At 38.3% G+C, this 18,667-nt stretch overlaps 1 protein-coding gene across 2 annotated transcripts in view; it reads left to right on the forward strand.

Moving 5' to 3' along the window:
- Cdc23 (cell division cycle protein 23) overlaps window positions 1–18,667 on the forward strand; it is a 291,636-nt gene that overhangs the window by 208,234 nt on the left and 64,735 nt on the right. Inside the window, exon 10 of one of the 2 annotated variants that reach the window (XM_067151429.2) lies at window positions 7,965–8,071. In XM_067151429.2, coding sequence (XP_067007530.2) covers window positions 7,965–8,066 — 102 coding nt within the window. In that variant the 3' untranslated portion in view covers window positions 8,067–8,071. Of the gene's footprint in view, window positions 1–7,964; window positions 8,072–18,667 lie in introns of those variants that run through there. The other variant, XM_067151428.2, reaches the window with a different exon arrangement.

An 18,667-nucleotide genomic window follows, 5' to 3' on the forward strand; every position in this document is an offset into this window, starting at 1 on the left:
CCTTGCTTCGTTTTCGTTGTGCCAGTTTCTGCTCTGTGGAATGTAGAAATAATTGTGACATCTTTCTTTAGGATAGAAACCTGGTCGGAATGCCAAGCTGTCAGTTCCTCCTCCTTTAGTTTTGTGTTGATCACATATTTCAGGACGTTCGTTCTGTTGAGATGCAAAGTTCTTACAGTCAGTTTTCAATGATTTTAACTAATGAGCCAAAAGAGGTGAATTATAAAAATTATCTATCCACAAAGTGCTGGTACATATGCACATACATAATCTCTGTCATTTTGGGCATTTACATTTTATTTTTCTCCCCATGACATTGGTGGTTGAACTTGGACTGTGTGTTCCAGCATAGCTCTCAACCAAACATGGTACACGTATAACTTACTATCTGGAGAAAAAAACGGTGAGGGTAAGACACCCCTAGCACCCCAATGGTTGGGAGTTGGGAGGGATTAACATATAAAAATCATCGAAAACAACCAATATTAGTTTTGACTCCATTCTTTTCTTGTTCGGTGAAATGAATTGTACCCTCTAAATGCAGTTTAAATTGAAGTTCAGCCTCCATCAGCATGAGTGAAGCACGGGGGGAGGGAAGGGGCAAGAAAGAAAATGTCCAAAAATGATCAAGATTAGTGTTGAATTCACAGTTTTTGGGTTCGCTAGGCTAATTGGTGACAGTCTCAGTGACAGTTGAAATCTTGTTCTACATCAAATCTACACAGTGATGCATAAATACACAGATCACTTATTTTTATCACTTATTTGGAGGGATCAACTACGTCCCACACACTATGATAGAATGAGTTCTTTTGTTCAGACTAGTTAACTTGTGTTAGACAAAGTTGTAATCTTTCACCTGTGTTGTTCATAGTATACATGGATCATGTACTAAAAAGTATATAAATGATAGGGAGGAATCCAGTTTGATGGCAATGTAATAAGCAGTTTAGCCGCTGCCAATGACTTTGTAATTGTTGACCATACTGAAAGCCTGCAATGTAATATCTTGTAGCTTGGAAATAGGACTTTAGGTTTCTTCCCCACTGATATCACTTAAGAGGATTGAATGTCAACTCAAGAAAACAAACCACCATTACAGAAGACCATGATTCTAAGGCTCGCATTGAAATAGTCCAGTATATAGTCCATAGAATGAGGTCATTCCTGTGCAATGACATCCTCAGCTTCAGTGGAACAGGAACCTATTCTTTCTTTACTATTGTTTAACCTTCATTCTGAGAAGTGTGTTCAAGGAACAAGTAGATCATTTCAAATATTTGTATTCAGAAAAGGTTTGGGCACAGGGGAAGCCCTGTTTGGTATAAACATCCTATTAAAAAAATGCTGAGACTTGCATAAAGATGTTTTTGCATGCCTTATCAGGTATGAGAAATATTTGATTGGATAACATGCACCACAACAGTAGACATACTTAACACATGGATGACAGGCCCCGAGAATTCTCGTAGTTTCCCACCAATCAGTCGGGGACAGGCTATGAGAATTCTTGTGTTTGCTTGATCGCTGCTACAATCTTGGTGGTGAGGTGTAAGTTTCAAACGTGGAATATAGAGTGTAAGGCAGCCGTTGCTGCAACAAAATAATATCAGAAAATTTGAGCTATTCCTTACTAATGGATACAGATATTTGTGATAAATTGGGTGCAGACTGGTTATCAGATATACCAAGTGACAATGAATTGGATATTTTAAATTATGAACGACTATCACTGAACAGAAATATCCGTAAAGAAACCTACTTGGATACTTGAATACAGTAAGTACCTAAAAGATGTAGACAGGGCAGATCAGTATGTTTCAAACTACACCATGCTGAGAAAGGTTTATCAGATGGAGCTGCAAAAGGTACTCTTTTGAAAGATACCACGCTGAACAGGGCTACTAAACAAATTGATGATTACATGATCCAAGTTTGAATTTGATATCTTGAATACTTTTCAAGTGGCTGTAGTTTGAATGCAACAGTATAATTTTATTCTCACAGGCTTGAACTATCCAGTCAACAGGGTGGTAGCAGCCTCTGTTCAGAGCCTGTCACCAATGTGTTAAGGTAACTGGTATTATCATCAGAGATGTGCAAATAATCAGGAACCTGTACTGGTGACAAAGGACTGACATCATTAGACATTGAAATCCAAAGGAGAGTCAAACGGGAATGTATTCTTTCCCCACTATTATTTAACTTTCATTCTGACAGAGTGTTCAAGGAAGCTTTATATGAATTAGAAATAAATTAGGATTAAGATCAATGAAGTGCATATCAGCACAATCAGACGGGCAGATGACACTGTTCTATTAGCCAACTACAGTTGAACCTGCTTTATACGTAACTCTGTTCTGCGTAATTCGTATTTGTACGTAATTTTCTTTAGGTCCCGGCAAAATGTAATTTAAAGGCATGTTAATTAAACCTTTTTTTATAGGTAATCTGTTTATATGTAATTCGCTGTTATAAGTATTAAGTGTCGGTGAAATATAACTGAGTTTTGCGTAATTGCGTAGGCAGAAGTAGAGCGGTCTGGTTTTGGTGCTGAAACAGAACACAAAGAGTTTTGCTGAATGACATGATTGACACTTACTTATTGGCAGCTTAACAAAGGCCAACCAAGCGAGTCCCCTTTGCTCTCCATCTCGCTCCTCCTCAACCTTCGTCGTTTTTGACCTTCGCAATGCCGCCAAAGATTAAGTTACATTACAAGCAAAGTGGGCGGTTTCGGTGCGGAAACAAAAGAAAATACAGTAAATTTGTTTGAATATGAGAATTTCTTTCATGGGAACAACAGAGAAGTAAAATGTCCATGGTGCCGGTATCTGGTGTTTACTGTTGAACAGTAGTTTTGTCATTCAGTTACTTTTGATTAGCCATGGAGAACAGAATAAGGAAAAGTTATACCCTAGATGAAAAAGTAGAATTTATATGAGAAGTGGACACTAATCCACACAAAACAAAAACTGAAATTGCTTTAGACTTAGGGATTGCTTATACAACACTATGTACAGTCATCAGTAAAAGAAACGCTATTTTGGATGAGTTCTTCAAACTGGGTTCAAAATCAGTAAAGCGCAGCCATCAGCAAGAAGGAAGATACGTAGGTTTGGAGAAAGCACTTTTCACATGGTTCCAGCAAAAACGGACTGCAGCTCTACCAGTTAGTGGTGACATGCTGAAGGCAAAGGCGATAGATTTAGCTAAAAAGATGAGTATCACTGTTGATCTCAAGGCTTCATCAGGATGATTGCAAGGATTTAAAGATCGTCATGGAATCACGGGGGAAGCAATTTGCGGTGACTCAAAAGCTGTGGACGACGTCGCGGTGCAACACTGGAAAGAAGAGGTTCTGCCGGGTATCGTAAAAGATTATCAGCCTTCAAACATCTACAGTTGTGATGAGACCGGCCTATTCTACAATCTCCTTCCCAGTAAAACATTAGCTGAAAAAGGTGACTCATGCCATGGAGGGAAGAAAACTAAAATTCGTGTAACAGTACTTCTCGCCACCAATGCAGATGGACCTGACAAACTTCCTCCACTTGTGATAGGAAAATCGAAGAATCCGATGTGTTTTAAGGGTACGAAAACAAATCTACGGAATATGAATCCAACAGAAATTCTTGGATGACTATGCTTCTAATGGAACAGTGGTTGAAAAACTGGACATTAAAATGAAAAAGAAACAGAAAAAGATCCTTCTTGTTATGGATCGATGTCCAGCACATCCACCTCAAATCGTTCTGGAGAGTGTCCGAGTGGAATTCTTCCCTCCTAACTGTACCAGTGTTCTACAACCGCTTGATTTGGGCATCATTACAAATTTCAAAGTGCATTATAGAAAAATGCTGGTTCAACATTTGATAACACTGACTAATGCAGGAAATGAACCTCTCTTCATTAATTTGCTACAAACCATAGACTTTATTTCGGCTGCCTGGAAGCAGGTGTCATCCTCCACAATCAGCAACTGTTTCAACAAAGCTGGTGTTTTACTAGAACAGGCTGCCTCCAGTGATGGTTATGGGGACGAAGTTTTGTCTGGCAGTGAGGTAAAGCTACCGGAGGGTGTAGAATTCAATACTTTTGTGCATTTTGATGTTAATCTGGCTGTATGTGGAGAACTACTGGATGAAGAGATTATTGCTGATGTATGCCAACAACGCAGTGGTGATGGACCAGCTACAAGCGCTAGTAACAGTGATGGAGATTGAGATAACGACTTGAGAATCTCGAAACACCTCAACTGAGTGAAGTGTTAAATGCAATCGATGTGTGTAGGCGTTACATCAGTGCGAAATATTGTAGTGAAAATGCTTTGAATTCATTATTAAGTTTGCTAAAGGAGGTTTATACTCTTAATGCAAGAAAAGTGAAACAAGCCAAACTATCTGATTTCTTTAAGGCTGGACCAAGTTCAAAATAATATTTTCTGTCTTAATGTATTTATTATTTGCAAGGATTTAGTTTTTCAGTAAATGTATTTATTATTTGCAAGGATTTACACATGTAGGTCTATTCCATTGGTTTTTCAGTAAATATGTGATGTATTGTGTAAGTCTGATTTCTAAGTAATTCTCAGTTACAAGTAGTTGTTTCTCTTCCCTTTGATATACGTGTAAGTCAGGTTCAACTGTATATTGAAGATCTACTATAGTTACTTTCAAACAGTTTCTGCAGGTGAAGAAGCTACGAATCTCATTATCAACACCAGTAAACCAAATGAATGGTCTTCAACTATTAAATGAATTATAGTGTGTGTCTGAAACTAAATGGAGAGAACAAGTTTAAGAGGTCATCATCATTATTGAAGATGTTGATCCTGGTGGAGAAATAAATGTTTGCATTGAAATAGCCCAGTCTACATTCCATAGAATGAGGTCACTCCTTTGCAGTGACATCCTCAACTTCAAGCTGAGCTGTAGAATGGTTAAGTGCTACATGTGGTCAGTGCTTTTATATGGAGGATAGACATGGATACTCAAGTTTTGCATAATTAGCCAGCTGCAGGCATTTGAAATGTGGGTGTATTGAAGAATGCTTTGAATATTCTGGGTTGACAAAGTTTCAAATAATAGAGTTTTGCTACAAGCTAATGCAATGCATGAGCTTCTAAGAACAGTGAAATGTTGGAAAATATCTCATTTTACATTGGACATTTATTTATTCAAAGTTGCTACAAGTCGTACTTTAGAGTTGAGTGGATGATCACTGTAGACCTGAAAAGATGAGAATATCTTGGCTGCACAATATCAAGGACTGGACAGGAGTTCAGTCTGCAGAATAGATTTCTTAAACAAATGTGAACTTACCATATTGATAGCCAGCATCAGGGAGACCTGATATGGTCAACAGACTGCTGGTGGGAGTGAAAGCTGGATGGACTTATATCTTACTCACAAGTTTGATGTAACAGAATTGGAGGCAGTGAGAATGATTACTAATACACGGATGTGGGAGCAATGACAGGGTTAACCTGAATGGGGAGATAAGGGCTAGGTTAGGAATTCACTTAATGGATGAAGCAGTATGCATGAAACAGCTTTGGTTGTGGAGTCTTGTGAGGCAAATGGAGGATAGGTTACCTAGAAGATTAATTGACTCACTGAGCGAGTTGGCTACACGTTTCGGCCCATGAAACTGTTACCTTGCATTCAGGTGATGGTGGGTTCGAACTCCACTGTCAGGGTCCTGAATATAGTTTTCTGTGGTTTCCCATATTTTCACTTGACAAGTGCTAGGACTGTTCCTTAATTAAGGTCACAGTCACTTCCTTTTAAGTCCTAGGCCTGCCCTATCCCATCATCATCATAAGACATGTTTGAGTCGGTACGCTGTAAAACCAATAAGGTAAGAGAAGCAGGAGGACATCAAGGTTAGGCTCATTCTGTAATAATTTAATGATAAGAGGTGTGGAACTGAACCAGGCCATAGATATAGTTGTAAATAATGGGTTTGTTGTGGTGTTCAGTTAATTCACAGAAGCTTGCAGACTGAATGCTGGAAGGCATAACAGTCTGTAATGAAGACGTATGTAGAAATTGGACTCTAGGAAGTTTATACCAGATATATGCATAAGTTTTTGCAGGTTGTCACTGCTCCATTAGGAGAATAGGTGACGTGTACCGGTACGCCAGTACAGACACACATCTACGCCAAACATTAGCACGTGTTATATCGTTCGGTGATCGTGTCGACGTTTTGTTCCTGAAAAAGAACCTTTGCGGGTAGAAACACATGGTGAACACGCTCCATCAATTAGAACATGTGAGCCATTTTTGAATGGCAGTTTCATAAAAGTCACCATTCTATTATTGCTAAAGGCCTCTTGCGGCTTAACATTGATTGACAACTATTTCCAAGGTTGTACTAGAGAGGGCAGCACCCTCAGTTGTGGACACGGAGGGTCATTCTTTCAGGCGAGACTGTAACTTTATCTCTTTGACTCCGATGTTTGTTATGGTTGAGAGAGAGGAATATAAAATGGACTCCTCGCCGATCGGAGTTGCTTTTCTGAGCTATAGATGGGTATTTATTAGATTTAAACTCTGCCATTACTGCCATCCTTCTTTTTATTCTGACGGCTAATATTGCAGGTATGGTGATCCTTGTTTTAATATATTTTTCTACGGTTCTGTAGTGATATTCTGCGCAATGTACTTATTGGGACGTAAAACAAATAACATTATTATGTATGTATTTATTAATTGAAGATAAAAAATATTTTCGATACTTTCAACCTACCACTAGTGTGCCATTATCGAAACAGATAAGAGAGGCGTGATCATGACATAATCGAAGAACAGAGCAAATCATGCAACTGCTGACTACGTAAGCCTACTATGCTATGTTCCTCAGCTCCATTTGTGCTTGTACTGGTTGTCATTGGACCGGTAGCGTGTCACCGTGGAGCCATGCTCCTCAGCTCCATCTGTTGCTGGACCGGTTCGTCACTGGACCGGCAGTGTGTCACTGCGCTCTGCATGCTATGCCATGCTCCTCAGCTCCATCTGTGGTTGGACCGGTTTGTCACTGGACCGGCAACGTGTCACTGCCCCAGTCGTGTCACTGCAGCAGTGACACATTATTTCTGGACCATCACACCTCTAGTTTGACGGACTCAACTTGTGTTTGTTGGTACGTTAATGTCTGACGAACAAACTGACGTGTCAAATTCATATGCTGCATACTGTTTGCTAACGCCACCTCTCAGTGAAACCGGAAAAGACTTATGCATACACCTGGTAAATAGATTTGTAGACAGAAAAACAATGCTTATCATGTTTGCACTTAATTATTATGTTCTAACATTATCAGGCTTCAAATTGCCAAACTTGCCAGTACTGTGGGCACCATGACTTACCTCTCCTGTGCCTTTCTGAAGGGAGGATAGGAGGTGGTGTTTTATTTCTGGGCCTAGTACATGGTGTGCTCCTCTTCTGATATTTGAGTATGGAAAATATTATTGTTTCCTCCTGCCAACTAGTTTGGGTCTGCACCGCAGTATCTGAGTGATTATTGTAATTTTAATTATTTGGTGAGTCATATTACTGCTCCAAACAAGTACCGTGCCGTATGTAAGCAGTCACCCTTCCATGTTGTACCACAGCCAATGTTGCTTAATTGTGGGTAGTGGGTAGTGTAATTATTGTAGTGTAAGGTCTCGTAAGGTCAGTCCATGTGATTCTGAATACCATGCTAATATTGGGAGTAGTCATCATCCAGGAAGTGTCCACAGTGTATGTGTGTGCAGTGTTTTGGGTTCATATTAATTATACCTCATTTGTTTTGTAGAGGCACCCACCTGTCTATTTTGAGTGTATTTTTGAGTACGTGTGTTTTGTTGTAGCAAAGTATTGGATTTTCCTCAAGTGGTGGGAGGGAGCAGAGGATTTCAAAAGTTTATCTGTCTTAATATACATAGTTAGATGAAGTTCTATTTTGTTTCATAGGCAGAAGAAGGACTGGCATCTATCTCACGACCTCGACCTAAGATGCCTGATCTTAGTACACCGACTAGTCAACTGTCTCCAATGAACATCAGTTTCAATTGATATATGTAAGTCAAGACTCCTTAAAACTTTTTGTTCTCATTCCTGTTGTCATAGTGTTATCTGAGTGGACCCTTTAGTTAGTGTAGACATTTTATTATACTGTATCTGTGCTGATTTGTTTGTTTTTGTATAATGTTTTGATAATGGTTGGAACATCTTATTAAGTTTGCATTATAATCAAGTCATTGTATTTTGGAAGACATTCTTTTTGCTGAAGGAGAGAATTATGATTCTTGAAACATGTAAGGTGTGAAATAAACATTGTTTATTTTATACACTATATTTAATATTGACTAGGTGGATCCAAATCAAATTCCTTGATTCACGTTGAGATATCGGCTCCAGTCTAGAAAGCCGAGAATAACGCCTGAGAGAATTCATTGCACTAACACGCATCATCTCATAACGTACAGGCCTCCAGGCTGAGCAGCAGTCACTTGATAGGCCAAGGTCCATAAGAGCTGTTTCGTCATGGTAGTTGGGAGGGTTCCATTGCATATATCTGATGGACTCTGACATTCAGTCTTAACATTAGATGGCAATTTTATTGTGGTTCTTGCATTGAAAATATTTAGCATTGACGTTGCAGCACCTTCTTTTCTAAGGGGAAATATGGAAATGAACCCCGTATTCACAGAGTTGGATTTGCAATAAAGAACTAATTTGGTGATCACCTTGATAAATTCCCTTTCCAGAATAAGTGAGAGGCTCCTGATGTCAAAATTGACCTGCAGGTAGCCTAAATGATGTCAAATTAAAATGCTTGCCCACAGTAGCTGAGGCCATATGATTATTGTGTTCTATTTTGATCAGAAAGAAGACACGATGAAGTCTTAACGAATATAACTCACTTTGATGAAATTCAACTTTTTGGAGACTTTACTGCCCAGGTGGGTAGAGATCTTGCACTCTCAGCAGGAAGCATCATCTAGACAACGATATTTATCATTACAAAAATACTCTCTTAAGCAAAATAATAAATTCAAAACAACATGGCAACACCCTAATTCAGAGCACTGGCAGCTACTTGATTACATAATATTACACACTAGATATCATTGCAGGATACGAATTACAAGAGCCATGGAAAGAAGCGTTCTGACAGCTAGCATAGGAGGGAGGGCCTACTGCCATTGCGTGGTGTAGTCACATTCCTACATTCCTTGCTCCTTCTTGCTCTATTGTTCGTCCTAACCGCTGTACCCTATTGTAGTGTGGGACAAGATTTAACTGAACAGTGAAACTTTGGTATCTCAGTATCTCAGCCATGCAACATTTCCTTTAGCATCATTTAGTATTTGATTAAGCTGCCCCTGTGGATCAGTGGTAGTGTGTCGGCCTCCGGATGCCAAGATAGCGGGTTCAAACCTGACAGAGATAGTCTGATTTTTGAAAGGTAGAAAAAAGTCCATTCACACTCCATGTCACAAGATGTTGGCATGTAAAAGATCTCTGGTGACACATTTGGTGTTTACCCAACAAAAGTCATTAAATCTCAGCCGTAGACATCCAAGAGAGTTTCGGCTTACTCTTTCTGCCATCTAGTAGGCCTGGAGTAAAACGGAACATCGAAATTGATGAGCAGACAGCCAGGTGGCGTCATTGAAATGCCTGCACATGGTAGCTGAGGCCATATAATTATTATTATTATTGATTATTAGTATTTTATTGTTTTCTAAATGGTCCATGTGAATTTCGGTGAGGATGTCAGAAGCTGGAGCTCCTAAATAGGAGTCCTTTCTGCTGGTATACTATGTTATTAAATGAGAAGTAATTGTTATTAAGAGTTAAGTCCAGAATTGACCTGAATCCCTCAATTTCTTGGATGCTCAGTTTTTTGTACTAAGTTTTTCTTGATTATGTCAAGGGTCTCTCTAACTGGAATATTAGAATACATGTTGGTGATACCAAATGAATTTAAAGGTGAAAGGAAGTTGACCTGTGGGAAAACCAAGAAGAAAGTGGCTTGATTGAGTGAAGAAAAATGTACTGCAGAGAGGATATGATTGGAACAAGTTAGTGGAAGAAGAGTTGTACAAGGATGAGATGGAGGGGACATGTACACGTAGTTATGTTCGCCAGCATACTCTTCACGTACCACTTCAGCCTCAATTCTTGGATCTTGCTGAGAAGCAGTCTTCTCATTTCTGATTGTGTTCTTCTTGGTCTTGTGTACCATGGTGCAAGGAACTTCATTTAAACTGCCTGAGGGAGTTTATGTATATCTTTTTTAAAAACACTTTACTTGCCAATACTGGTATCCCTATGGTCATTGTGGTGGTTTCAAATCTGTATGTGATTATCTGTATATAATGACTTCTAGAGTATCATCTTTGTTTGCAGGGATACATGTTCATCCCACTGAAGCCACCTTACTTGATAGTAGAATTGTATTGTCTTGTTGATTCAGTTGTTCACCCCTTGTTTTGCCTGCCAAAGTACTTGAAGTCTGAGACGCTGTCCAGTTTTGCTTCATTAAGCCTAACAATGGTTTGCCTCCTTCCTTTTACACCTCCATCACCATTGTATCTGTCTTGCTGATGTTTAGGTCATTGCTCTTTAACTCATTACTCCAGCCAGGGAGTAGATCCACAGGAGGGTGAGGGGGTGGAATGGGGTAAATCCCCCCTCCCCCTAAATAGTCCGATGGAAAAACAACAAATTTTAAATGTACCAAAATTTTTAAAAATTAAGAGCGTCACTGTCTAGGTGATATGACAATATACAAGTAACTATCTCTATGTGATTTGTATTGAATATATAATTTACATATCAACAGGTCACACATTGTGGCTTTACAAACTGAAATGATATACGTAACAAACTATGGTCACAATTAGCTGTGCTCCATGATTCTGGTTCCGCCATTTCGGTGAAAATATATAAACCAAACTGTGCGTGTCTGTTTTCTTAGTTTTTGTGTTACCATTAGCTGTTATTACTAGGGCTCAGATGTTTAGGAAAAGTCATATTTTTCTTTGCCTCTATTTTCTTGCCTGATTGTATGTTGGTGCAAATCAGATGGTTATCATCACAATTAAGTGATTTTTATTTGTCATATAAATGCATATTTTGGCCATTTATTGTCATAAGGTCATATTTTGAGCTATTTTCGTAGAAGCGTCATATTTTGGTCATATTTTGGCGGCTTGATGACAGCTGTAGCTGTGCAAAATCATCTTCAACTTATCTTCAACTTACCGAATGTGAACTAGTGTTCACAAAACTGCTTCTCGGTATCACATCTGCAGTTAATACAAGTGGAATACTCTGCCTCTTCTATCAAGATTGGACAGGAATTGTTTTCCAACAGTTTGTTAGAAAGTCTGGCATATATACGGTATATAGTCGAACTTTCGAATTATATCAAGCGCAATTATTCGTTTAGAAATTGCTAGCTTAGAAATTCATGCAAGTATTGAAATCCAGTACAACAATCATATAGAATAGTTGGCAAGAGTGTAAAACGGAATCTTCAAAACACTCTCGCCAATATTTTCAAGACATATTTTGTAATTTTTACGTCATATTTAATCACTTTTGAGGTCCTATTAGGTCACTTTTGAGGTCATATTTGCTTGCTTATTTGGGCTATTTTTAGGTCTTAAACATCTGAGCCCTAGTTATTACCATTGGCACATTGTAGCACACACTGCCTATATTAATGAAAATTAAAAACAAAAGAATTAATCATCTCCTCTATACTGAAAGAAGAATCATCAGAACTTGCATAAATAAAAATTTAAAAATACCAGGTCGAAGTAGTCTGGAGAATCCTTCCTAATGAAACTATCGAGAGATTGGCTCAATAACTATTACAATGAAGAAGAAAAGAATCTCATATATCTTTCACATCTTGCGACTGCTAGGAAACTGGATTTTACAACTAGTGATGAGAAATCCTGGAAAGAAGATTGAAGGACAATGGAGCCACGAAATTCAGCAAGATCTCAAAGCACTTGTGGACTCAAAATAGCAGATGCAAAGAACAAAAAATAAAATTAATACCCTTCTTAAGACTCAAAAATTTTCAGCAGGAGAGACACATAGAAGCTATAACAATTTCAGACAAATTGAGAAAATTACAATCACAATGAATGAAAAAGTACTGGGCAGATCACAAGACCCAAGCAGTACAACCTTCAAAGGGATGACTGAAGTGGTCCAGTGTGGCCAATAAAGTGAGTGTTTTGATTTTTTAATTTTCATCACATTCTAATGGCCCTTCATGTTTAAAACATTTAGACATCACTAGCCCTGGATTCAAACCTGGTGACTCCATGTGCTGGATAAAGGGGAGGATGGACAGGCTTTCTCTGGTTTTCCATTCTAGTGTTCATTAATTATCGTCACAACCGGCAAGTTCCTTTTCCTCGATGTTAGTTGAGACTTATTCACCCTACCCAATATTTCACTAGATTATTGGTTGAGTGTCTGCCACTGGATCCTAAGATCACAAGTTCAAAACTGGCAGATGTAGTCAATTTATCTTCTCCTTCTTCCCATCTTATTTGGAGTCTGCCTTCTTGTAATTCGCCCTCCATTGTGCCTGGTATCCACAAGATAAACACCTCAGACAGTTCATCCACCACTTTCCAGGTTAGCCTTGAGACAATTGTATATCTGGGCTAAGTTTAAGTGCTCGCTTCGCGATTCAGCTCTGACCACCTCAATCTTGCCTCTCATTTTATCGGGAATTGGGGCAACTCTAAAAGTGCTCCTGACCTCGTAGATCTTAGTGTGGTCTGGTCACGTGACTCCCAGCGTCCATGTAAGCATGCGCATCTCCATTATATCCAGGATCTGCTCGTATCTTTTTGTTTTTTGCAAACATTCCACCCAATACAGTATTACTAGTGCTACTTCAACCAGGCGCTCTTAACTTGTGCTTGAGTGTCTACAAGTGACACCGTCAACTTTTACGTGGAGTCAACGTAACGGAACGTAGATATCTTTGCTAGTGAGATGTTATCAACCAAATTGTTCCATTTGTCTGGATGCTGAACACCAGGTATTCTGATTTTGCGAGGTTTAGCCGCAGTCCATATGTTTCTAGCCTTGTTTTCCATTGGGTAACCAATTCATTAAGCCTCTTCCTTGAGTCGCTAGCCAGCATAGAAAAGGGTCCATGGATGAAGTGTTTACAGGTCCGCAGTTACTGTGTCCATGCAAAGGATGTACAGTAATGGTGACAGGGCGGATCCTTAATAAACTCCCACTCGAATATCAAATGGCGTTGAGATGCCAGCTCCATAGTGACGGAGCTTGTAGAGGTGTGGTAGAGGAGCTGAGCCCAACAGCCATATTGCTCTTGAACACCATGAGTGTGGAGCAAATCTTATATATAAAAATGAACGTTTGTTTGTTCGTATTCTATAGACTCAAAAACTACTGCACTGATTTTGTGTTAAAAATTTCATACTTTCTTATGGTAGTGGTTTGACATGTTAAGTCCTCACCATTCCCTAGATTTAGGCCCTTTGGCACATCACAGTAGGCTAATATAGGCGAAATATCAAATCTGTCATACAAGGACGAGACAGAGTTCATTTGAAGCCTCGCAAAGCGAGGAACAAACCTCGGTATGTCCCTACAGGATCCGAAAACTTTTTTTTTTTAATTTTTTTTTTTTTTAGGCCCTAAAACTAACTGTTTTTGAGGTATTGGCACCTCAGTACCCCAGCTCTAGGAATCAGCTGAAGAAGTGATCCGCCGTAACCATGGCAACGTTAAATCAAGGATTCTAGATTATCGAAAAAGACCAATATTAGTGTCGATCCATAGTTTTAAAGGTTGCTGAGTTGATCTGTGACAAAATTATAGATGTAATAATAATCTAAACTTATATATGTAAAATAACATGTCCTGACTGACTGATTCATCATCACCGAGCCTAAACTACTGTACAGAACGAAATGGAATTTTGGGGATACATTTATATTAGAGTGTAGGTTCTCACTAAGGGAGGATATTCCGTCTCTAAGTAGGTGAAAATCGGGGGGGAATTGTTTCAATGAGCATATTTATATCTCAAAAATTTAAAAGTTTACAGATGTAAAAATTTGTATTTATAATCTCCTTTAAAAATAAAGAAACACATATTTTTGTTTCTGGAAAATTCCCTTAAGGGGAGTATTAAAAGGGAGAATAGGCGTTGAGAATACCTTTTGTGAGGATACTTATATCTAAAAAACTGAAGATGTTACAGACATGAAAATTGGTATTTGGAATCTCCTTTAAAAATAAACAAACAAGTATTTTTCTGATTTTGGAAAATCCACTTAAGAGGTGAAAAGAATTGAAAAAGCAGGCGAATTAAATGAGTACTGGTATATCTACAGTATATGTCAAAAACGTAACGTGATACATGCGTGAAAATTGGTATTTGGAATCTTCTTTAAAAATAACGGAACATGTATTTTTGTTTTGTTTTCGGAAATCCACTTAGGAGGGGTGAGGATGGGGGAAGGACAGATAAAGGGGTTGAATTATTTTTATGGGGATACCTATATCTCAAATTCTGAAAATGTTATAGACGTGGGAATAGGTATTTTGATCTCTTTTAAAAATGAAGAAACATGTTTTTTTGTTTGTTTTCGACTTGAGAGAAGACTGTTTCTCACTACAGTTCTATGTCGCATGGTCATCTTATCCCCAATAGGCAGTATCACAAACGTGATTTGCGAAGAGTTTCTGTGGTAAATGAAACTCAGTGTTTTGGTGAGCATTTATTCTTTAGGGATTTTCAGATAATGTCTTAGTACAGTACCGAGGAACGATTACTTTTAACAAATTACAAAATCCACGCGAGCAAAGCCTGCTAGTACCTGATAAATTCACGGCAGACCCGGTTGAATGCCTAAATCTAGGTAGGCTATATGGACCGTTCTTCTCGCTGTGCCTCTGCCAGCAACTGGGCAGCATAAATAGCATCTGTTGTACTGTGGTCCTTAATGAAACCACATTAGTTTGATGAAAGTAATGGTTCTTCTAGGCATGCGTTATTCACCCGCTCAATGATTTTTGTGGTTGGGCAGGTGGTGCACATAGTAACATCACCCTTGCCTTTCCAGATAGGCATGGCGATATTGGGCTTCCAGGTGGATGGTATGTCATTGTCTTTGATGCATTTTGTGCCATTTCACTGTTATGAGAAGTTACGACCGTAAGTAGAACAAAGATGGAACCCATGTATCTTGGAATAATTAACGCCGAAAGGTCTGATCATACCGCATGTGAAGGCGAGAGTACTCACATCAAGTGGGAGAGAAGAAGAATTAAGATCCAGAAGGCAGTGAAAAGGATCGAACGGGAATATTGTTACTAACAATTATGAAAAAAAAATTTAGAAAAACGAAGTTGGATTACTACCTAAAAATATACGAGTTGAAGACGGAAGTAACTGCACCAGAATTTTAAGGACGGTACAACAAGAAATCAGCTCAGCGGGATAAAGAATGAATATTTAGAAGCTACATTGTGAATTGAGTGGGAGACTAATAATTTCATTCAGCGAACTCCAAGAGACGTGAAGAGAGGAAAATAACAGCAACAAGCTTACGTCACTGCAGTTCCTGCTGACGTACTTCACGATATTACCGAAGTGAAGAGTTACAAAAAGGGAATCCTACAACAACTCGAAATTGAGTGAAGAAGGGGAATTAATCATTTCAAATTATAAAATTACATCACCCTAAGGAGAATATTCGACAAGTAAATCAACTCTTTCAAAGGGAACAATCTTCGCATTAGACAGTTTCTCACAGTTATTCACAATGGAAATGCTAATTAATCTTATATGTTATTCTATTCCAACTAGACCACAGATGAACAAGATGCTCTAAGGAGATGATAAGCCAGACTGCCCAAATGGGTGCCGCAGGATGACGTTGCCGACCGAGATGATTGAGCCCAGAGGAGGAATATGCGAATATTTCCCGTCCACCCAGGGAAATAAGAAGCGACGTTTCAATATGTCCTGTCAGCTGGACATATGACGGCGACTGGAGCTGCTGAATTCAGATAAGTCTTACTTTTAAATCAGTGTAATAATGTTTATGTTCAACTGTAAGTGTAGTATGAGTTATTAATTTGTTCCGTGCGAAGTGATTAAACGACAAGAGTGGTGTGATAAGTTAGAATAAAGGTGGATAGGTAATCTTCAGATATGCATGGCAAATCCTTAGATAGGTAGTCACTCAGTGATGAAAGCCTACGTTCGAAATGTGATCCATGTAGTGTGAAATTCTGAGTTAGTCAAGGTGACAGTAAGTTGTATGATATGTAAAAGAGCGATATAGATACGTGTGTACATTGGTTATAGTCAATGAATGTCAAGTTAGGAACCAGCAGTAGGATATGCTTGCTAGATAGACAAATCTGTTTATGATAAATGGTGGTTATGACTGAATGAAGGTCATAGTATCTGGAAATGTGGCCATGAACCGTAATTGAAATAATAAGGGCCACGATTGTAAGAAGTGAACCCGTGTTAGTAAGGAGACAGATTATGGTTTTGAAAGTATAATAATAATATTTTAAGAGAAGTTGATACGTGATTGATGATCGAGAATAATGATAGTTATTGATTCTTCGCGAGGATGAGCACGGTGACGTGGCTATGCACTTAATGGTTTTCATGTAGAGTTTTGCTAATTAGGAAAATGAACATGTAGCAATTTCATGTACTGTTTATCTTACGAGCAAGCATAAAGAAATACAAATGAGATCGGAGTGACATCTGTTGGTTAGAACGCACACTTGGTAGTGTCAACAAAATCTCAGTTAGGAGGACGAACTAAACACATGTGCTGTCACAAATGTTTTCTAATACCAATCTATTCTCAGACAAGAGGAACGTAGTAACTTCTTAGGCGACATCCTATCACTGATGATTGAATGGAAATGTAGGGATGATATTCAACGGTCAAGTCTTCACACCATGCACCACTCTAGATAGCATATTTCAGACGAGACTAGTAGAGTAGTCATTAACAAGTATAATATCGCACCTATGTTAAGCTTAAAATGACGAGAGGATTTGGATCTTTAAATGGTTTATGTATCTTATTGGTTCTGATTGAACTTTTTATGAGAACTACATTGATTTGAAAGGGGGACTTGTCGGACTTCACGCAGAATAAAATGACGTAAATAAAGAAGCATTAATATTCAACATTCAATATTCAGTGTTCATTATTCCATATCCAACATTGTGACTTAATTATGTATGGAAGCATTAGGGAACTCTCTCCCAGGTTAGTACCCATAGGTATTTATTAGTATGTTGAGAAGGATAGGATGATTCTATGGCAGTAAATGAATATGAGCTCCGAGGGAGAGCTAACAGTTAATTCAAAACCTGATATATAGTAGGGAAAAATTCCAATTCATGAGATATGGTTATAAGTCTCAAAATGCGTCCTGGATACCATGAAGAAGACACCCTCAGTCTATATTTTTGCTTATTGGAACTCATGTTGTAAATATTTTTCTTTTCCTTTGCTAGGGTGCACCCAAACAAAATAATTTTTTTTTGTTACCCAGATAAGTTACTAACTATACAGATAAGTTTTTCTTTAGTTGTCCAAGTAAGTTTTCAATTACTTATACGAATCTTTAATTACCTATGTTAGGAAATATTTCACTAATTTAAGTATTCAAACATATTTGACTTCGTTTCAATCCATTAATTGAACGCTTTATTCCAATTTGATTATTGCTTTAAGGGCCTAAGAGGGAGAATTTGACATTTTCTTTTGGACTTATGATTTTTAATTTGATAATTATGAGCTGGAGCATAATGGTATTCAACTTAATAATGGCTTATGCGGAACTTAATACCTTACCATACACTGTATTCTGTCCCTGATTTTGTGGGCAAGCATGACCTGAGCACTTAATGTAGTGGATTCCAGTAGATCTATTACAGATGATGACGAAATCAAACAACTTTTACTTTAGAATGTATAGTGGGCGCCGGATGTGCCAAATACCGGTAGATTCTCCATAAACATTGCTTACATATATTTTTGCACGATACCGCCCTTTCTTCGATTCTTCTTTCTACCCAGAATGTGGAAGTGCTGAATGAAGGAATGATATAGAGCAATTAGAAGAGAAAAGGAAATGATTAATTAAATATTGAATGGAGAAATAGGTAGACTTATGAGGTTAAGTCCATGTTCCCTAGAAATAGGCCAAGTGAACAGTCGATCATACAGTTTCCTTTACCAGATTTTTCTTGTGGAGGATAGCTCGATATTCGAATTCTGGATTGAAACATTTGTATAATAAACAAATATGTAAAATGTTAAACAGTTCTTTCAATGTGTTCGTAGTATAGAGACCTAGATTTAAGTAAATGAGAGTGGTAACATCTTGATAGCATAAGAATTAGAATAAGCAACATATGAAAGTCGTTTCTATAGGTGATTTAAGTCTTATTTGGCTCCGTATGTATATCTTTCTCTGATTCGGAACTCACCACCCAAATTATAGAACTATTTAGTTGGAAAAGTCATAATTAAGCTAGCTTGGATATTATGCGTCCAGGGAGCCGGGAACGGCGCAATTTGTTGAAGATGTTTGCTAGAAATTCA

The sequence above is a fragment of the Anabrus simplex genome, chromosome 7, assembly GCF_040414725.1.
Source record: "Anabrus simplex isolate iqAnaSimp1 chromosome 7, ASM4041472v1, whole genome shotgun sequence".
In the NCBI taxonomy this organism is placed as follows: Eukaryota; Metazoa; Arthropoda; class Insecta; order Orthoptera; family Tettigoniidae; genus Anabrus; species Anabrus simplex.